The sequence below is a fragment of the Bufo gargarizans genome, chromosome 6 (genome assembly GCF_014858855.1).
Source record: "Bufo gargarizans isolate SCDJY-AF-19 chromosome 6, ASM1485885v1, whole genome shotgun sequence".
NCBI lineage: Eukaryota > Metazoa > Chordata > Amphibia > Anura > Bufonidae > Bufo > Bufo gargarizans.
In genome coordinates, this window is record NC_058085.1 from 276,057,369 (window position 1) to 276,079,556 (window position 22,188).

The 22,188-nt window shown below is 46.9% G+C and overlaps 1 protein-coding gene across 2 annotated transcripts; it reads right to left on the reverse strand.

The window, feature by feature from the left end:
* Positions 1-1,597: 1,597 nt before the first annotated feature.
* Positions 1,598-21,240, reverse strand: OSER1 (oxidative stress responsive serine rich 1). 2 transcript variants are annotated; one of them, XM_044299137.1, is made up of 4 exons: positions 21,103-21,240; positions 6,957-7,080; positions 5,707-5,820; positions 1,598-2,873 (listed from the first exon to the last, which is right to left on the reverse strand). In XM_044299137.1, the coding sequence occupies exons 2-4, from the start codon at positions 7,031-7,033 to the stop codon at positions 2,207-2,209; spliced, it is 858 nt and encodes a 285-aa protein (XP_044155072.1). In that variant the 5' UTR covers positions 7,034-7,080; positions 21,103-21,240; the 3' UTR covers positions 1,598-2,206. The 2 variants fall into 2 exon arrangements, with proteins under 2 accessions (XP_044155072.1, XP_044155073.1); XM_044299138.1 differs by lacking the exon at positions 5,707-5,820.
* Between the last annotated feature and the right edge of the window lie 948 nt (positions 21,241-22,188).

Below are 22,188 nucleotides of genomic sequence, written 5' to 3' on the forward strand. Positions count from 1 at the left end.
CCTGCCCGAGCTGCAGCAGAGAGGACACCCCCTGCCCGAGCTGCAGCAGAGAGGACACCCCCTGCCCGAGCTGCAGCAGAGAGGACACTGCCCTTGAGATGCCCACTTTATATAAATTTAGAAGACAAATGAATGGGGAGATCTCTGGATCCATGTGAGGTACAGGGCTGGTTCTAGCTTTGTTATTTTCATTTTTTATATTAATCAGCATAACCCTTTTAAGTAAGTGACCCCTTTAGAATTACCTAGATTTCTGCATTGACTGTCCTGTTTACACTGGGCTGTGGTCGTGAAAGAGCACCCTTGTCTGCCCGATCACTGGCCTGTGTAAAAGGACCTTAAAGGGAAAGTGTCAAAACTTATCTTTTTTTCTAATCTGTTTTTATTTTTGAATTACAAATTTTTCATTTTAATTAACTGAACATGATTATGGGGCGGCCATCTTGCCTGAGCTGTTCTTAACAACATTTAGAAAATTGCTTTACGGCAGCCACATGGGCCATAGACACAATGGTCAGGAAGGGACCTCATTGACTTCTATGGGAGAGTTTTCTAGGTGTGACCTGTGCAGAGGACATTGAACAAGGAAAGTATAGATAGGCTTCGAGAATTGCCTGATGTGAATGATGGCCAGACCCGGGAAAATCTGGAGTCCTCCGGCCACCACCTTCTCTGCTCCGTTCTCAATATATCAGACAATGGGGACATATCCTAGCGATATGCCCCTGTTGTCTCAGATAGGAATACACCATTAAAGGGGTATTCCTATCTCAGACAATAGGGGCATATCGCTAGGATATGCCCCCATTGTCTGATAGGTGCGGGTCCCACCGCTGTGACCCGCACCAACAACGAGAACGAAGCGGGGAGCGCTGTGGCTGGAGGACCCCGAATTTCCTGGGGGTCTGTCCACCACCAAGCGCTGCTCCCATAGAAGTGAATGGGAGCGCACCGTGCATGCGCAGCCCATGCTCCCATTCATTTCTATGGGGCAGACAGCAATAGGCGAGCCAGCGCTTGGCTATTCTCGGCGGCCCCATAGAAATGAACGGAGGGCAGCTATGCCAGCGCAGTGCGCCCTCCGTTCATTTCCCCGCTGCGTTCTCATTGTAGGTGTGGGTTCCAGCGGTGGGACCTGCACCTATCACACAATGGGGGCATAGCCTAGTGACATGCCCCCATTGTCTGAGATGGGAAAACCCCTTTAAGCTTAGTGGCTAGTGCAGAAACTGTAGGACTTTATGGTTTTTGCTTAAATATAGTGACAACTAATTTAAATATAAAAAAATTCTTTAAAATGTGTTTAAGATACAAACATTTAAACAAAGGGTCATTTTCTGACGACACGTTCCCTTTAAAGCCTCGTGGCCTATGGCGCTCACACACGATTTTCCCATACACACTAGGGAAATACAAACATGGGGGAACATACGATCTCCATGAAGATGTTGCACTGGGATGAAGGAGGATTTTTTAGGATATGCTAATAAAACTGAGGGAGGGGGGCACATACTTTCAGCACCTTCCATACATCATTCATTCTATCACGACTCCAAAAGAAAAAAAAGGGACAAATAACACCGTAGAAGACGCCAACGTCATTTCAATGCATGTTTTATTATCCAACATTAATCTACTGAGCCTTAGCTTCAAGCTCAAGAACATTTCAACACATCTGCTTAAAGGATCACTGCAATGGGGGCAATGCTCTACCTTGCTTTAAACAGAAGCTGTTCTCACTTCACAATCCAGTCTACTTCCTGTATTGTTAGACACACAAAATGGTTACCTACCAGGACCAACATTCATATAACACTGCAATGAACAGAAGGATTTCCCGAGATACTGCATGAAACAAAAAAATGATTCCTCCCGACCCTATTTTATGAATTTCAGAATTTGTGCTGGAAATACCCCTCCCCCCCTCCTTAGAAGACGGCTGCCTCCATGCTGGGGCTCAGGGCTATAGCTACCAATGACATGGTAGGTGGCATCACAACACAGCTATCACTCATATCACTTAGGCGGCATGATTGCTGGTAATTTTATTGGGGCTTTAAGACTTCATCAAAACATGTGCATAATGCAATGATGGCGTTTACTTTCCACAAAATGGTGGCAGGTGGCGGATGACGGGGTCAGAGATAAGACCGTTCAGGGATGATCTACATGCGGTTACTTTTTACCCATGCCTCAAGGTCCGACGTCAGGTGTACATCATCTCGGCCATGTGCGACATCTTCTTTGGAATATACAGGTAGTATTCCATGTATCCGGCCAGGTCTTCGATGGTGACATCATCAACCGACGCTCTGGCCTGTTCCGAGCAGGAGCGCGGAGATCCGGAGGAGCTGTTGCCTGCCGTTTGAGTTCTGTTTTGTAAAGACTGAGAGTAGTCCTCCTTCACCGTCTTCTCGCATTCTGTAAGCATGTCCCGCAAGCCAGAAAAAGAATACACTTCCATGTTTTGCCAGTTGTCACACTGGCAATCGCTACCGTTGCAAGTACATTTCGCGGCCGTGCCAAGCTTAGAGACAGAGTGGAAATCTGAAGGGAGGCTGGTCTTTGTTTTTCCACTGGGCTCCAGAGGAATAGAAGAATCTGTCTTGCCCATTTGGGATGTAGTCTCTGATGCAGACACCCCTGAAGGTTCAAGGCCAAATCTCTTGTATCCAATGGCGGTAGTGATGGAGGGGTCGCTGACGGCTGTGGCCCCTCCTTCCGCGGCATCGCAATGGCTCTTGTGCTTTAGCAGGGAGCTGCATGTTGTCTTTGTGCTGCAGTGTGTAAACTTTGGGGGGTGAAGAACTGGGGATTTAGAGCGTCGTCTTCGTGGTGTTCTTCCAGCTCCTCGTGTGGTTTTTCTTGATGATCTGCAATAGAAGATCATAAATGATTAGTAGACTTATAGATGTCAGTATTCATATTACCGGTACTTACTGTATATGCATTAAAGATCTTTACAGCAACTGGAGTTCAATATTTCCTGCAAAATACTATACTAAAATGGTGGAGTTTATCGCAGTTTATACACTTGGTATTTTTTGTTGTTGTTGTTGTTCTTCTCCGATATGATCTCCCGAAAACACCTACACTATTTTGTTAATTCTTTATACTTTTTTTTATGTAGTATGCAGGTCTATTCTTAATCCGGATATACATATCGTCTACCACTAGGGTGTACTGTAATTGGGTGTCCGTTTAGGAAGCATGTGAACAGTGATCGGGGGTGCCAACAGACACCTGTCCGCCATGTATGAACCGGTCACAATCCTGGTGTGTAATAATTAGATCCCTGCCATTAAAAAGGTTAAAGGGATTTTATTTTATTTTTTCCAATATCCATAGAACAAATTTTATTTTTAGAATTTTTCTTATTCATTTCAGCACTGTTATACCATTGAAAATTAAATGCAAAATATTGACCTTCTGTAGCACTAGCCTCCGATATAAATATATACCCCATTATATTACTGCTGTTGTGAGGGGAAAATGTTATCTGCTATCATAATAGTAAGTGTAGAATTTAGGATGACAGTAATGGTCCCTTTACACGGCATGACGATCTAGCAGATTGTAGGGAGGGAAGCGTTCCTTCCCGACATTCTGCTGATTGCTAGTGAAGGAGACCATTACAATTACATGAAGTGATCTCCTCCCCACTATGGAAAGGCGCGATCGCTAATGCCATCGCTCTTCCCCATACAGAGTCGGTGTTTTCCGGCAGTAGACTCCGATTACACAGCGCGATCTGCCACTGGGAAACAAAGATCTTTTGTGCTGCACAAAAGATACAATTACCCGATGAATGAGCGTTTTTCCTCGTTCACCAGGTAATCAGCGGTGCATTTACACTGCCAGATCATAGCTAAGAAGCATTACTAGTAACGCTGGTAAGCGATGATCGGTCCAATTGGTGGCCTGTGTAAAGGGCCATTAAAACAGCTCTGGGTAGGCCTAGATAAAGATGCCTATAGAGGAGCACTGCACTTATCAGTTTAATGTGTGATGCTCTGTGTCACTCATCTCACTTCCCTCTCTGGTTAGTGAAAGGTCGGCTGTTTGCTGTACTAAAAGTCCAAACAAAGGAGGATATTAAAACAGCCAGGACAGGAACCAGAATACCATCTACCTGCTTTTAATATAAATATATATATATATATAGATGGGAGATATCTCTCTATCTATATCTATCTATCTATCTCCATAAGAAAGGTCTGGCAGCACTCCCTTTAAAGTATTAGAATGTAGGGTGCCCGCAGTGATCCCTCGATTCACGACGGTGACTAGACAATAAAAGTCCGCAGCACTCCTTATAGAATGAAAAAAATGTGCTAGTTATTCACACATTAAGTGACAACGTTTCAGTTCTCTCACAGAACCTTTTTCAGGTCACCTGACTTGAAAAAGGTTCTGTGAAAGAACCGAAACGTTGTCACTTGATATGTGTGAATAAATAGCACTTTTTTTTTATTCTCCAAGGAGTGCTGCGGACTTTTATTGTAATATATATATATATGTATGTATATATATATATATATATATATATATAATATTCACATATAAGATGTTAATATCTGAGAAAAAGGTTGATGGTAGTGTCACAAATAAAAACTGACATCGTTCTACTCTATCACGGGTTTATACCAATCTGCAGCAATTCAAACTATGCACCAGCAACGCCAACACAGCGCAGACATGCCAGATAGAGAGGACTATAGTAAAACGCCACTCCAGCTACACTCCATACTCCTCCGATTTCTGACAATGTGGTGGAAAGCATAACAGACCATGCTCAATTGAAGTGTATTATAAAACTGTGCCTGCAGCCACCACTAGAGGGAGTTTAGTACATAGGCATTTATACAGGTACCACTGAACCCAATATATGGCTAGTTTCACATTGCCATTTTGGCTTTCCGTTTGTGACTTTCAATGGTGTTCAAGACGGATCCGTTTTGGCTATGTTAAAGATAATACAAACGGATCAGTCTGTGCAGATTTATTACAGATCCGCAGCAAACGCAAGTGTGAAAGTAGCCTAAGCTGTAAAATAATTATGTACCGAGCTCGTTCTAGTGGTGGCTGCAGGAAAATGATGTGGTTTCATGTCGAGAACCAAGAGAAGGGGTTCAACATGGACCCCACAGCAGTGTTGCGGCCTGCTTCCATGGGGAGTACGCCACTGCGCAATTGCACACTGAATTACAAAGGTACTCTAGGGGAGAATCTCTGACACCAGGCTGCACAAGGGTGCTGCCAAGTACTTATTAGTATAAATAGTATAATCTCTAAATGCTCCAAATCATTTCAACTACCATCGTCTTTTGGAAAAAAATACAATATATGAAGTTCAAACCAAGAAGAGCTAGGGATATAGAAAATATAGACTCTACCACTATGATACCAGAGTTCTCCACAAGAGGGCACACATGGGGCTTTTCCCATAAACTTAGATGCCCTATTAAAAAGTTCAACAACATCTATAAAATCAAATTGAACCCCCAATCCGTGTGTCTTTCTGCTTATGATAAATGTTCTGCTTCTCACCATATATGACTTCTATGGCCACACAACAATTATTGTAAAGCAGAGAATGCTGAGTGAGCAGAGGACAGAAGTCAGATCACATGGAATCTCACTAAAACGCGCTTGAACTGCTGAAGCCTAACCAAGATGTGAAGCACAGCTTTGGTGAAGCCTTACCCATGCCAGCTGTCCTTTAGAGAACCCAACACTTTTGGTTTGGCATCCTCAAGGGCCGCTCTCCCACATGGTCTTGAATTAGAGCTGTCGGCGCCACACAATGATCCTGCACATCTGCAGCACAAAAAGACTCGGGTTAAGCCAAATTGGTAAATCCTGGATTCTGCAGTAGATCTAGAACAGATTAAGGCCACATTCACACAGGACAGGTTTGGAGGCATTTGCAGAACTACAACTCCCAGAAAGAGATTCAATCTGGGAGTTGTAGTTCAGCAAAACTGGAACCCCCTGGTATATTGTAACGTCTGCAAAAATCTGGTTTTACGTTGCAAGTTTGAGACGTTAAAGGGCATCTGTCAGCAGATTTGTCCCTATGAAACTGTCTGACCTATTTCACTTGGCAGCTGAAGGCATCTGTGTTAGTCCCATGTTCATGTGTGCCCGCGTTGCTAAGACAAATTAAGGGGCACGTGTTTTAAGTCCGGCGTTTCAGACGCCGGTCATAATAAAGCCCCATAGCACATCCAGCGCCAGTCTAAATGTAAGACGGCTTCCGAGCCGTCTTACATTTAGACCATTTTCTACACTTGAAACAGGTGTAGAAAATGGTAAATGACATTGGTCTGCAGGTTCATCCCCTTCCCTCGACACATCTTTAGACATGGCGTGAGCAGGGCGAAGTCGCAGATAGTGTCGCAACGGTTGGTTGTGCATCTGCACTTGAAATACGCCTAATTTAGGCGTATTTCAGTATAATAAATGACTCCCCCCAAGTTTTAATAAATGAAAATGAGCCTCTAGGAGCAACAGGGGAGTTGCCATCACACCTAGAGGCTCCACTCTCTCTGAAATGTGGGCACATATGACCATGGGACCAACACAGATGCCTTCAGCTGCCAAGCGCAAATGTAACAGGTCAGCGAGTATCATAGGTACAAATCTGCTGACAGATGCCCTTTAACGTGAGTGACTACACCCCTACTCTCAGAATGGCTTTCAGGGTCAGACCCCTCTCCTACCCCTACAGGCTCTGGGCATAGCTAGTTACTAAGCCAAAGTAACAAATGTCAGCAAAGCCCATCTAGCCAACCTTCAGCTACATCTTATGCTGCAATATATGTGTGGAGCTCCTCTGTGCTCTTCAGTCACGTTTTTATATCATTCACTATATAATTAGCAAGAGAACCGTGTCGTGAGGCACCCCGGGCCCCCTGCAGAGACAAAAGCTGGAAAACGGCAGAGCAACTTACGCTTCCGAATCAACACGCAGCTTTTTGAAGGCGCTCTGAAGGTTGTCCTCATCTCCGTCTTTGACTTCTGACTCCATCACTGACTCTCGCAGGCAGATGTGAAGGCCAGGACTGTAGCCGAGATCTGGAATACAGCAGCAGGGACACGGGTGAGACAAAGAAATCTTTACACAATCTGTTATAAAATGGACTGAATAAAACAAAGACATCTTGTCCTGCGCCATCCGTGGAGACACAGCCGTAATGAAGATGTCTCTGTTCTGGCCTATGACGTGACACATGCTGGAGCTCTCACGAGGGGAATTCTTCAAGTTTAAACCAGCGGCAGACAAGCGTGCCTTCTTACCGAGTGCCAGCTATGCTCAACACTTGAAGAAGAAAAAAAATCAATCCCTAAATGATCAGACAGAGAGCGTAAAACTCAAATCAGCTCCATTACCAACCCAGAGTAAAGAGCCGCCATCCAAACTAAAAGAAGAGACACACTGGGTCATCAACTGCATACCGCCATTTCATACTGGCACCGACCTGCCGTTCTAGCACGTGTGGTCACAGAACCAAGTCACTTCCAGTCCGATGGGGGCCCAAAGCGATGCAGGAACGGTGTGAATGTTTACGAGCAAGTGATTGTGGGTTGCTCATCTCCTAGGCCGGGCAACACCTTTAAATGGGCCTACTCCAAATGATGACTCTGTCACAGCTGATATTTCCGGGGGTGCTGCAGAGGAAATGTAGCATTTCATGGTGAAGGGGGAGGGAGTCCTAATAAAATATATAGACCGGGTACGTGCCCTGAAGGCAATGCCTTCTAAGAGTGAATCTGGCCCAACGATCAGGAAGCTGTGGCACATTAAAGGGGTTGTCTGAGTGTTCTGTACTGATGACCTATCCTCACAGGTCATCAGTGCCTGATCATGGGGGTCGTACTCCCCGTCACCGATCCAGTGAGTGCCGCAGCTTTTCCTAGTCCAGTGACGTCACGTGACCTAGGAGCAGCTCAGTCCTATTCAAGTGAATGAGGCTGAGCTACTATACCGTATACGCTATATAACCGCTATCTAATGTACAGCGCTGTTCTTGGTAAGCAGAGAGAAACCGCTGATCAGAAGAGGTCCAGGGTGTTGGACCCCCACAATCAGATACTGATGACCTATCCAGAGGACAGATCAGGATAAACCACTTTAATGCTACATGCCGAGGACAAACACCACTCTTTAGGCCTCATGCTCATGCACATGAACTGGAGGGATAGCACACTCACCCATACATTTCTGTGAGGCCATGCACACAGTGGTATTGTCTGTGGCTTTGTTTGGCTGTTCCGTAATTCTGGTCCATACTGCAGAAGAGCGTAATCATTTCTATTGACGGGAGTGAGAAAAATGTGGCATGTGCATGGAAGGTATCCGTATCTTGTGGACCAAAAGATGACATGTCATGTGCATGAAGCCCTAACAACAGATGAATGCTCTGGCTTATAGGGGAGGCTCTTCAGCAGGAGAAGCCCCTCTATGTCGTCCAGATGCCCTAAGAGATAATATGGCCGGGGATCGCCTTCACACATCTTCCAGATATGGAGGCTAAATGAACCAGACCCCTAGAAGATTTCTCATCAGTCCAGCACTAGGACTATTTCTACCCAATTAAATCTACACAAATTCCCTAAGGGTACTTTCACACGGACATTACTCTTTTCCGGCATTGAGTTCCGTCCTAGGGGAGTTTTATCCTAAGGCATTCTGAATGGAGAACATTCGGTTCAGGATGCATCAGTTCAGTCACTGTACGGTTTTTGGACGGAGAAAATACCGCAGTATGCTGCGCACGGCGAACGACATGATATAAAAACCCCGGCGGAATTGTGTGGGTTTTTTTGGTTTTCAATTTTACACCACAAAGATATTTTTTTTTCCTGTTTTCCAATACTTAGGTGATATATTGTTCGCCTCGTTGGAGCCCATACATTTTAATGCTGTACAGACGAATCTAGATACAGCATTAAAACGAAGTTTGGAGCAAAGCGACTTCACATCTAGGATCTGACGCTCACTTCGCTCATCCCTAGCGACCGCCATACGTGAATCCCCAAAAAATCCAATATTGCTGGATTTTTTGCGATTCGCATGTCAAGGTCGCAGCAAACGTGCGAACTGCACCGCGACCCCATCTATACCTATAGCAGCCCTGCTACACTGCAATATTTGGGCACGCTACACGCTGAAGCCAAAATCACCGTGTGGACATACCCTAATGCAGGGATGGGCAACCTGCAGCTCTCCGGCTGCTGTAAAACTACAATTCCCACCATGCCCTGCTGTAGGCAGTCTTTGCATGCTGGGAGTTGTAGTTTTGCAACAACTGGAGAGCTGCCGTTTAGCCATCCCTGCCCTAATGTCTATGGATTTAGAACGGGGATAGAGATGAGAAAATGGATGGTCACAAATCGCTTCGTCTCATTAGCTAAACTTGGTGAAGTGCCCACATGCCAGACTTCCCGCCCAGCCCGCTCAATCTCCTGTCTGTGCCGCTGCCAAAATGCTAATTCAGCGCCAGGAGCAGCTACCCAGAAGTCCCTGGCCAGAGCTTCTGTAGGTGTCTTATACAGATTACCGGTACATCAGAAAGTTACTGACCTGTTCACCATCATACAGGTGAAAACCCTGAGGGGCACTTCTTAACGTTGTGCCAGTTTTGGTGTAAAAAAAAAGTCCCAAGACTTTGTGGCATGGGTGTTTTTCCAACTGGAAACAGGTGTAAAAGGGAAGTGAAAACTACTCCGGTCCGGGGGCACATACTACAGGACCTGCGCCCCGTCAGTAATTAGCCTCTTAGGGTCCATTCACACGTCCCTAATTTGGGTCCACATTCATTCTGCAATCTGCGGACCCATTCACTTTCAATGGGGCTGGAACGGATGTGAATCCGCATTTCCGGGATCTGCATCAGTTTTTTCGGGATCCGCAATTCAGTTCCTGAAAAAAATAGAACATGTCCTATTCTTGTCCGCAATTAGCAAAGGCATTTTCTATTATAGTGTCTGTGATGTGCGGTCCATAAATTGCGGATCACACATTGCAGGTGTCCGTGTTTTGCGGATCTGCAAAACACTTACGGACGTGAGAATGGACCCTTACTCCGTCAGTGCAAGGGCTATCAAAGAGCGCTGTACAAAGCCCCACTATTTCTATAAGGACTCATGCACACAACCATGGTGTGTTTTGCGGTCCACAAATCGCGGATCCGCAAGACACGGATGGTGTCCGTGTGCGTTCCGCTATTTGCGGAATGGCACGGACAGCCTTCAATATAAATGCCTATTCTTGTCCGCAAAGCGCAGACAAGAATAGGACATGTTATATTTTTTTTAGCAGGGCCACGGAACGGAGCAACGGATGCGGACAGCACACGGAGGGCGTCCGCATCTTTTGCGGCCCCACTGAAGTGAACGGGTCCGCATCTGAGCCGCAAAAACAGCGGCTCGGATGCGGCCCAAAACAACAGCCGTGTTCATGAGGCCTAAGGCTAAATGCACATGAACGTTGTTTGTTTCCATGCCTGTTCCGTATTTTGCAGATAGGATGCGAACCCATTCATTTCAATGGGTTCCCAAAAATGCAGACAGCTCACCGTGTGCTATCCGCATCCGTATGTCCGTTTTGTAGCCCCGCAAAAAAAACAATAAAAAAAATAGAACATGTCCTATTCTTGTCCGTTTTAGGCATTGTTAAAATGGATTTAAAAAAAAAAAAAACACACGGATGGCATACGGATGTCATCCGTTTTTTTTTTTTGGGCGGATCTGCAATTTGCGGACCACAAAACACATACGGTCGTGTGCATGTAGGCTAAATCAGAGGAGCCCTTTAAAAGGGAATGTATCATCAGAGAATGACCTGCTGATTAGGGTCCAGTCACATGTCTGTATGTGTTTTGAAGATCCGCAAAACATGAACACAGGCAATGTGCGTTCCGCATTTTGCGGACCGCACATTGCCGGCACTCTCATAGAAAATGCCTTTTCTTGTCCGCAATTGCGGACAAGAATAGGACATGTTCTATTTTTTTTTGCGGAATGGAAGTGCGGATCCGCAAATGCGGACAGCACATTCCAGCCCCATTAAAAATGAATGGGTCTGCGCCTGTTCCGCAAAATTGCAGAATGGATCCTAAATCACTTTTTTATGTTTAACCTATTTTTTTTCGATTTTTTTTTGTTTAAATATATGGAATACATGGAAAATTAAAAACATCATCAAAAATATAAAATCCTGCAGTTTTCGCACTGGCCACTATGTCTAATAACTGGCGCCACTACAATACAAATCATTTTACTGCAGTTAACTCATTGTAATCCTGCCTGTAATGATATCATCTCTGTGTACAGATAAGACAGGATTCACTCACGATAGGTAAGGCCTCTTTCACACTTGCGTTGTCCGGATTCGGCGTGTACTCCACTTGCCGGAATTACACGCCGGATCCGGAAAAACGCAAGTGTACTGAAAGCATTTGAAGACGGATCAGTCTTCAAAATGCTTTCAGTGTTACTATGGCAGCCAGGACGCTATTAAAGTCCTGGTTGCCATAGTAGGAGCGGGGGAGCGGTATACTTACCATGCGCACGGCTCCCGGGGCGCTCCAGAGTGACGTCAGAGCGCCCCATGCGCATGGATGACGTGCCATGCGATCACGTCATCCATGCGCCTGGGGCGCCCTGACGTCACTCTGGAGCGCCCCGGGAGCCGCACGGACGGTAAGTATACTGCTCCCCCGCTCCCCACTACACTTTACCATGGCTACCAGGACTTTAGCGTCCCGGCAGCCATGGTAACCACTCTAAAAAAAGCTAAACGTCGTATCCGGCAATGCGCCGAAACAACGTTTAGCTTAAGGCCGGATCCGGATCAATGCCTTTCAATGGGCATTCATTCCGGATCCGGCCTTGCAGCAAGTCTTCCGTTTTTTTGGCCGGAGCAAAAAGCGCAGCATGCTGCGGTATTTTCTCCGGCCAAAAAACGTTCCGTTCCGGAACTGAAGACATCCTGATGTATCCTGAACGGATTTCACTCCATTCAGAATGCATTAGGATAATCCGAGCTATGGCAGAGCGATTACTGTGGAGGAGATCGCTGCATGTAATGGCAGCGGGCAGGCGATTGCTGGAAGGAAACGCTTCTGTCCCGACTGCCGCATCAGGCTGTGTAAAGCTTAAAGGAGATGACCCCCATACGCATAAAGATAAAATGGCCCCAGATAACTAAAGCCAAGCGGTATTAGTATAATGAGAGGTATACTGTGTATGTATAGCATGCTCCCAATGATGACAGGCTGTGTGGGCGGAGCAGCTGCAAAGTGAAAGTAAAAACCCCAGCATGCATCACTGCAAGCATCTTCCGAGGAGTGGTCACATGACATCCCTGGCCAACCGTGATACCATAGTAACAGCAGCCCCTCGGGTGTCATCTCATATGGTCAAAGGGACATTAGTCTGGTTTATACCTTCCCAATCTAAACTAATAATATCAGATTTTTTTTTCCTGTTTTCCAATACTTAGGTGATATATTGTTCGCCACGTTGGAGCCCATACATTTTAATGCTGTACAGACGAATCTAGATACAGCATTAAAACGAAGTTTGGAGCAAAGCGACTTCACATCTAGGATCTGACGCTCACTTCGCTCATCCCTAGCGACCGCCATACGTGAATCCCCAAAAAATCCAATATTGCTGGATTTTTTGCGATTCGCATGTCAAGGTCGCAGCAAACGTGCGAACTGCACCGCGACCCCATCTATACCTACAGCAGCCCTGCTACACTGCAATATTTGGGCACGCTACATGCTGAAGCCAAAATCACCGTGTGGACATACCCTAATGCAGGGATGGGCAACCTGCAGCTCTCCGGCTGCTGTAAAACTACAATTCCCACCATGCCCTGCTGTAGGCAGTCTTTGCATGCTGGGAGTTGTAGTTTTGCAACAACTGGAGAGCTGCCGTTTAGCCATCCCTGCCCTAATGTCTATGGATTTAGAACGGGGATAGAGATGAGAAAATGGATGGTCACAAATCGCTTTGTCTCATTAGCTAAACTTGGTGAAGTGCCCACATGCCAGACTTCCCGCCCAGCCCGCTCAATCTCCTGTCTGTGCCGCTGCCAAAATGCTAATTCAGCGCCAGGAGCAGCTACCCAGAAGTCCCTGGCCAGAGCTTCTGTAGGTGTCTTATACAGATTACCGGTACATCAGAAAGTTACTGACCTGTTCACCATCATACAGGTGAAAACCCTGAGGGGCACTTCTTAACGTTGTGCCAGTTTTGGTGTAAAAAAAAGTCCCAAGACTTTGTGGCATGGGTGTTTTTCCAACTGGAAACAGGTGTAAAAGGGAAGTGAAAACTACTCCGGTCCGGGGGCACATACTGCAGGACCTGCGCCTCGTCAGTAATTAGCCTCTTAGGGTCCATTCACACGTCCCTAATTTGGGTCCACATTCATTCCGCAATGGTATTCTATACCACTGACTATTGACTATACAGACAGTGCCAGATAGCTGAGTGCCCACCAGCCAATACTTTATCTTTACATCTATACATCTCCTCCTCCACGGCTTCCCTGGAGAAGGCTTGTACGATGTGGCTGCCATGCAGATTGGAGAGGCAGTCTGCCCCCAGGATGGTACGGACCGATTCCGGCCAGTGCACGGACACCAGCTTGATCTGCCGCAGGTTTTCAGCGCCCATGATGCGTACGGTCGGGGGTTCCAAACAGCTGCGTCTTGTAGATGTGTCCGTACTTTCTACGCTTCACTTGCAGGATTTTACATCTCTGTAGCACCATGGTATGGAGGGGAGCCACTGTCACTTAGCCACTACCATGGAGCTATACACCCCGGTCACCAGTGCCCTGTGCACCCTGGTGCTGCCAGTCCTGCTGCTGCTCACTGCAGTCAAGCTGTGGGAGCGGTACTGTTACAGCTGCAGAGACCCCGGCTGCCAGTACCCGCTGCCCCCTGGCACTATGGGGCTGCCTTTCTTTGGAGAAACCTTGCAGATGGTGCTACAAAGACGTAAATTCCTGCAATTGAAGCTAGGAAAGTACGGACACATCTGTTTGAAACCCGGACCGTGCGCATCATGGGCGCTGAAACAGGTCACGCCTAGAAAACTCTCCCATGGAGGTCAATGAGGTCTCCTCCTCACCATTGTGTCTATGGTCCATGGGGCTGCTGTAAAGCAATTTTCTTAATGCTTTGGAAATGCTGGTAAGAACTGCCTCAAGCAAGATGGCCGCCCCCTTAATCTTGTTTCGCACATAGAATTTAAAAAAAATCTACAATCAGAAAATAAAAGCAGATTTGACTGGCAGATGACATTTCCTTTAAGCCAATCGTTGATGCCATGTGAGGATGATCTCGGCCCTCGTGGATACAGGTTCCTGCACTGATGAAGCATTCCCTTTTTCAAACGTAGCATGAAACTGGGTGATTCAGTGCGGTCCACATACAACTTTCATTATGTAATCCTCACTACTCGCCGATTCACAGACATCCCACAGCTCTGCGCGGTAAGCACCTTCTTAGTCAGGTTTTAAAGGGGTTATCTGGTAATACATGCTGATGTCCTTTCCTCAGGATAGGTCACAAATATCAGATCGCGGGGGCCTGACTCCCGGGACCCCCGTCGATCAGCTGCTAGAAAAGGCCAGGCGCTCAGTGAGCGTCGCAGACTCTTCCTAGGCCAGTGATATTACGTTCATTGGTCACATGGCCTAGGAGCAGTTCAGCCCCATTGAAGTGAATGGGGCTGAGCTGCAATACCAAGCACAGCTGCTATACTACTATGTACGGCGCTGTGCTTGGAAAGCTGCCGGGGGAGCGCAGTGGCCCCCTGAAACAGGGACCCCCGCTGATCTGAGGATAGGTCATTATTATCAATCACTGGATGACCCCTTTGAGGTGGAATCCTGTCACTTAGGCCTCATGCACACGACCGTTCCGTTTTTTTGCGGTCTGCAAATTGCGGAACGGAACAGGCGGCCCATTGTTGAAATGCCTATTCTTGTCCGCAAAACGGGGCTACGGAACGGAGTGCTGTCCACATCTTTTGCGGCCCCATTGAAGTGAATGGGTGCGGCTCGGAGGCGGACCAGAACAACGATCATGTGCATGAGGCCTTAGGCTACATGCACACGACCGTGTGCCACCCCCCCGGCTGTATTGCTGCCCGCATACAGCGGGTCCGCAATACACAGGCATCAGCCATGTGCATTCCCCATCACAGACCCATTTACTTGAATGGGTCCGCAATTACGGAGATGCAGAACGGAGGCACGGATCGGACCGTCGGATGCGGATCGTGGACCCCAGTCAAGTGAATGGGTCCGCGATCCGCATGCGGCTGACCCACGGTCTGTGCCCGTGCATTGCGGACCGCAGCACAGGAACGGAGCCCTAAGATTCGTGTGTATGTAGCCTTATGGACCAGGTTCTGCACGCCCTGAATGTCCAGGCTGATGCTGGTGTTATACCTAGGATCAATCGACAAGGATGTAACTGCTAGAATAAGGTGGCACTGATGCGAGGACGGCACCAGGTCAATCGGTCTCCAGATGAGAGGAGCTTTTTCTAGGCCGCTGCACTGACAGCCGTCACAGTCAAAGAAACAAAGTGGTACGTGCATTCCTGGCATAGCTGCCGCTACGTGCTAGTGATTAGCAGGGGTCACGGCAGTCAGCCCCCACAAATCGGACATTCAAGCGATGTCACCAACACCTACAATGAGGCAACTCACTGACAGGAGAATGTCACTTGAATCAACCTGAACGGCCGCTGATAACATGCAGTACCTGTAGAATCCAGGAGAGGGCAGCAGCCCCTAGTTATTGGGGGGTCATTTAATCAAACACTGGCTTTTTATGCCCCTGAGCCTAATTTATGACAAGGTACAGGCTTAGGCATAAATCAGGTGCACCTCTGGCAGTCTATGCGCCTGGAGTGAAAAAACAACCATGGCGGCCGCTGGCTGGAGTCGTTTTCACGCCTTTTTTCCACCCGTTTCCAGATGTAAATGTCATTAAAGGGAACCTGTCACCTAGAAAATGCATATTAAACCGCTAGCAGTACTATGACTACAAAAGGCGTCAGTCTTTTCTGTGCTATGCGGCAATAGTCTAAAAAAAAGACTTATTTAACGGTCCATGCTATGTAAAACAATAGTCTTGAAGTCAAGGAGGCAGCGGCTTTCTCGCCTGAAGTCAAGTGCGCCCTCCGTCCCCTTTACCTCCCCATAGCGTTGACTTCAAGACTATCGTTTACATAGTATGGACCGTTGAATAAGTCTTTTTTTTTTTTTACTTTGGCCGCATTGCACAGAAAAGACACAGACACCTTTATAATCATGCTATAGGCTGCAATAAGGTACTGCTGGCGGTTTAATATGCTTTTTCTAGGTGACAGGTTCCTTTAAATTTGCTGGGGCTGATGTGCCGGTCCCTGCCACTCTCAAGTGGCAAGGATGGCGTAAAAACGCCCATGCTACCAAATATTGTTGCACATGCATTTATAAAGTCGCAAAAAGAAGTCCTGTGATTTTTTTTTTATGTCAAAAGCTGTATGTCCCTGCCAGACAGGGTGGATAAAAATCAATGATTTTTTTTTAATTAAAAAAAAAGGATTTTTTTTATTTAAAATCGGATTTATTTTATATAAAATGCTTTTGGAGGAAAATATATTACCATCCAAAGGTTATTCCATCATAAAATAAAGATTCGTTTTTTTTTATTATGTAGAAGGCTGTATATGTTTAATATTTTTGATAAATAAATTTCATTAATCCATTCACAATGTCATGCTCTTCCAGAGGATTTTGTAAGATTATGGCCTCGTGTACACGACCGTTGTTTGGGTCTGCATCCGAGCCGCCGTTTTGGCGGCTCGGATGCGGACCCATTCACTTCAATGGGGCCGCAAAAGATGCGGACAGCACTCCATGTGCTGTCCGCATCCGTGGCTCCGCAAAAAAAATATAACATAACATGTCCTATTCTTGTCTGCGCTTTGCAACACGGGCGGCTTCCGTTTTTTGGCGGATCCGCGGCACGGTCGTGTGAATGAGGCCTATTGGGCAGTTTCTCTGCCTACAAGACATTATCACAGATGCTTGGTTTACTTTTGCAGTTCTCAAAACTGAATTTGACTCAGCAGAGATCACATGCCTCTTCTTCACAGCAAAAATGTTATAACATGAACAGAGTTGAGAAAAAGACCTTAATCCTAACTTCTACAAACCTATGAATACAGAATCAACCTAATCAAACTAATATGAAAAGCTGTTATTCTAAAAATCTTCATCTACTTGCATATTATAAGTTATACCAGCAAGAATTAGTCTTTATGTAGAAAACTATGATTTAAATCAAGCCTTACTGACTAGTGATTTCAATCAAATCCACCCTGCTGCCAGACCTTGGATCTACTCCTATAGTGCCCTGTGATCCTGTCAGAGGAGCAGAGGTCCGGACAAGAAATCACTCCCACACACGCAGCAAGTTTCTCACAATGAACTCGCTCACTCGTGTGAGTCTGGCCTAAATCTCCCCCTCTGAAAGTATAGGGTTCAACATTTATTTGGCTTCCGCCCCAGAAAAACCCATGGGTTACATCTAAAGCAAGCACCTGCATGTGACCCCAAGAGAGCCTCTTGATTAGGCCTCATGCACATGGTCGTTGCAGTTTTGCAGTCCGCTGGCCACAAAACTGACAAGAATAGGACCTGTTCTATAATTTGCAGAATGGCCACAAGCATGAAGACAGTACACCGACGACATCCACGTGCTGTCCGCATTTTTTTGCGGCCCTATATAAATGAATGGGTCCACGTGCAATCTGCAAATAATGCAGATCAGATGCGGCCCGAATACAGTCGCGGAGGCCTTCCTGTGGTGACATCATGGGTGGTGGTGCTACTGTATTTTTCACCCTATAAGATGCACCTAGGTTTTAGAGGGGGACAATAAGAAAAAAATATTTTTCATTATACATCAGATCAGACCCCAATATGAATGACCCCCAATCAGACCTCAGATAAGAGCCCCATGCCTCTCATCGGCCCCCAGTAGCGTCCATCAGCCTCATAAATATTTAAAAAACAAACAAAAAAAAAAAAAAACACACACTTACCTGGAGGCGGCTCATTAGTATTCGCCCCATAAGATGCAGGGGCATTTTTCCCCTACTTTTTTTTTGGGGGGGGAAAGGGGGGGGGATGCGTCTTATGGCGTGAAAAATACGGTAATTTGAATAAAGTGCCAGATATGTCAATAATGTAATTCTAGGCCTGACATAACACTTTAGCGCCTGAAGGGGTCGCCAAGTAACTAGGTTGTGCCTCCTGAACAATCAGGTAAAAGACACATCAAAGTACATGTTCACTTGAATGGGGCCGAGCTGCTCCTAGGCCATGTGACTGTTGAACGTGACGTTACGCAGACTAGGAAGAGGCCTAAGCGGCCAGAGTGCTGCGGCCTCTTCATATAGCTGACCAGTGGGGGTCCCGGGAGTCAGATACCCACCGATCTCATACTGGTAACCTATCCTGCGAAATTGCCATCAATGTGTTAAACCTGGAAAACCTCTTTAAGCCTCATATGTTTGTCCCTTAAATGTTTATTCCAATGACAACATATATACACCTCCGGTAATAGCAGAATAACCGCAATCCAATGCATCTGGCGGCATCTGCACATGGGAGGAGATAAAGTGGAGAGGTGGTCCATAGGAGGCACAAAACCAGAAGAGCATGCACTCCCAATAACCATTCTACAAAAGGTTAGGTCATCAGTATCTGATTGGTGTTGGTTCCAGACCAGGGACCCCCGCCAATCAGGTGTGTGAGAAGGCACTGGCACTGCAGCCATTTCAGCTGTTCCTAAGCTAGTGGTGACAGGTTCATCTGCCATGTGGTCTGTTCATAGAAGTAAATGGGGCCGAGCGCGATACAACGCACAGCCACTATACTATGTACGGCGCTGTGCTTGGGGAGCTCACAGGAGTGCCGATGCTCTCTCAAGCAGCTGATCTGCGGGGGTCCCGGGTGTCAGACCCCACCGATCAGATGCTGATGACCTACCCTGAGGATAGGTCTCCCTCCAGTCAGAAAATCTTGAAAAACCTTTTTAACTTCTTGTCAGGACGAGGACTGGGACATTCCACCTATTGTGACAGGATCCTCTGATGACCCACTAAGTCTCCGATATGAAAACTGGTGTTGCCCATAGCAACCAATATGCTCACAAGCAGGTCTGAAAATCAGACTGGTTACAGACTTTTCTGCTCCAGTTTTCATATAGAAGACAAGCTCTCTCAACATGGCCGTCATTACCATCTGATAAATGGAGGGGAACGATTATTTGCCAGCCATGGAAGTCAATACTGGGGTCCCCTTTAAAACTAACTAGGACATTAGTGTGGCCAAAGGGGAGTACTTTGTCAGCGCCCAAATATATAATGCTGGTAGTATCCTATCTGAATGCGGGACACGTGACATGCACACCTTTGGCACCCAATAGCTCTTTTGCCACCACCCAACCATGTAGACTGGTCACATGACCTGGAGGGCCACAGCCACATCAAACAGCTGATTGGTGGGTGTACTGGGTGTCAGACCCCCAAAGATCTAAAATTGATGAACAGATCATCATAAATTTAAAGGGGTTGCTTGGGCACCTCTCGAGTGTGTCCGCCGTACCTGAGGGAATCACCTACCTCATCCCCGCTGATTGATTCTGGCACTTTTGTTCGCCAGGGGCCACTGCAGCTCTCGGGTCCCCCCCCCCCCCCCCGAGTCAATATCTGGTTTGTCATGTAGCCTCTACAGTGGCGACGTGTCTCCCATGAGTCATGTGACCCACTGACGTGACACATGGGAGACAAGTCATGTGATCTGCTCCGAACCAGATGTTGACTTGGGTAAACTTGTAGTAGCCTTGGGTGGGGGGGCTGATACTTTTATATTGGTGACGATCGGCTGTGTGAGACGGCACTCACGGCCTTCCTGCTCACCAAGCACAGTGCCATCCATTATACAGCAGCTTGGTCACTTTTATGGGGCCTCTGACGTCACATGGTCTAGGCCTAGGAAAAGCTGCAAGAAGGCCTCAGCGCTACTGCCGCTGCCTTCTCAAACAGCTGATTGTGGGGGGTCCTGTGTGTCGGACCTCCACCGATCAGATACCGATGACCTAACCAGAGGATAGGTCATCAACAGTAAGCTCCTAGAAAACCCCTTTAAGGCACATGAGAGGGCGATTGGTGATATGAAAAGTACTGCATTTTGGACAGCTGTGGGACCTTTATTTTTTTGAGCGGTTCTGCATGGACTCGTGTGTGCTGGTGTGACAGTGGTTGGGGTGGTGGACGTGGGTTGTGAGAATCATTTAAAGGGGTTGTCCAGGTTCAGAGCTGAACCCTGACACAACTCATTCTTCCCTCATTCAGCATGCTCCCCCTTGCCCTGTACTTGCGCAGTGTTCCCGGTGACGTCCCGGGTCTCTGTATGAGAATGCTAAGCAGAGACTTCTGCCCCGCAGTGAGCCCGGTGGCGTCACCGACAGTAATGGACGGTCTTTAGTGCTGCACTAGCCTGTAAAACAGCTCTCCAGGACAGTCACCCACAGGCCACGTCCTCCAGGACAGTCACCCACAGGCCACGTCCTCCAGGACAGTCACCCACAGGCCACGTCCTCCAGGACAGTCACCCACAGGCCACGTCCTCCAGGACAGTCACCCACAGGCCACGTCCTCCAGGACAGTCACCCACAGGCCACGTCCTCTGCTGCCAAGCAGAAGACCTAAAGACTGAGCTATCAGGGAACCTGAGAGGTTTCTCCAGCGCCCCCCTTTAATGTACTGGGCCTCTGCTGGGGGATTGTTTCTATATATTACAGTTAGAGATCTACTGAACGTAACTGATGGCTGAATGTTAAAGGGCCAGCAGCCATCACCAGCATTCCTCTCAAGCTGTCAACCAGTTCAGCACCAGATTGTGGGGCACAAGTGGGCACCTCTCAACTCTCCTCAGGCACACCCACAGTGATCCCAGACCCTCATAAATGGCCAGTCCTCCCGGGTTTTCATCGGTCGCTCCACTCACCATGAAGGCCCGTTCCCTCTCTCTGTCCAAGTTCCTTCTGGCGGCCGTGAGGCGAGCGCTGCGCACCGAGACTCCTTGTTTGCGCACAACACCCGGCGGTGACTCTGCAACCCTGCTGCCGGTGACGTCATCGGCCTGCAGCTATAGAGACGTGACAAAACAGAGGCTAGAGCGGCGGACGCGTATCAGGTCATGTGACTGGCTTGCGCGTCAGGCCTCCTTCTTAGTTGGAACGCGTGGTTTGGATGCCATATTGCTGTTTATAAATCACGCGTATATTTTTCGTGCAGTTTCTTAATACTTTTCTTAATAATTTTAGGCAGATTTTTTGATCCCTTTTGGTATTGAGTTATGTATCAATGGTCATGCATCGTTTTCTCACTTTTGTTAGAATGTTACTGCTAGAAGATATTTTCAGTAGCTCTTTCTGGATTCCATTATGGCCCATTATAGGGCATTCTTTGCGTAACTAAGTCACACATGGGGGGAGATTTATCAAAACTGGCTTAGTTGCTCATAGCAACCAATCAGAATCCGCCTTTCATTTTCCAAAGGAGCGCTGAAAAATGAAAGGTAGAATCTGATTGGTTGCTATGGGCAACTAAGCTAGTTCTACTTTACACTGGTTTTGATAAATCTCCCCCATTGACTTGCGTTATAATATTGGGGCTCTCTAGCCAGGACCTTGTTTTGATATAATATAGACGTGTCCTTTCTTACCTTTCCTCTTTGTTCGCAATATCCCAAAGTGAGTGACAGTGACGTGAGATGATTTGCTATAGAAAATAACTATTTGCGTCAAACTGTTGGGCGTTGTGAGTACGCAAATAACTTTTTTTCAAAGCATATCATGGGACATATTTTGGATTATCTGGAACCAAGGGGGAGGTAAGGAAGGTCACACCTGCAGGTCTGTAAATATGGTGTCGTTGTTACAGAACAGACAGGTCCTCAGTATATGACGTCCATTTGTAAGCCCTGTGCACACATTAGTTTCCCCACCTCAGTAGATTTAGCAGTGTTAGGCCTCATGCACACGAACGTATTTTGTTTCCGCGTCCGTTCCGTGTTTTTTTTTGTTTTACG

Excerpts from the sequence above, each read along its gene's own strand:
- OSER1 (XM_044299137.1), bottom strand. The coding sequence starts at position 7,033 with ATGGAGTCAGAAGTCAAAGACGGAGATGAGGACAACCTTCAGAGCGCC. Across the intron at positions 5,821-6,956 it reads CTGCGTGTTGATTCGGAAGC|ATGTGCAGGATCATTGTGTG; the intron begins GTAAGTTGCTCT and ends TTTGTGCTGCAG. Across the intron at positions 2,874-5,706 it reads CTAAAGGACAGCTGGCATGG|ATCATCAAGAAAAACCACAC; the intron begins GTAAGGCTTCAC and ends CTTCTATTGCAG.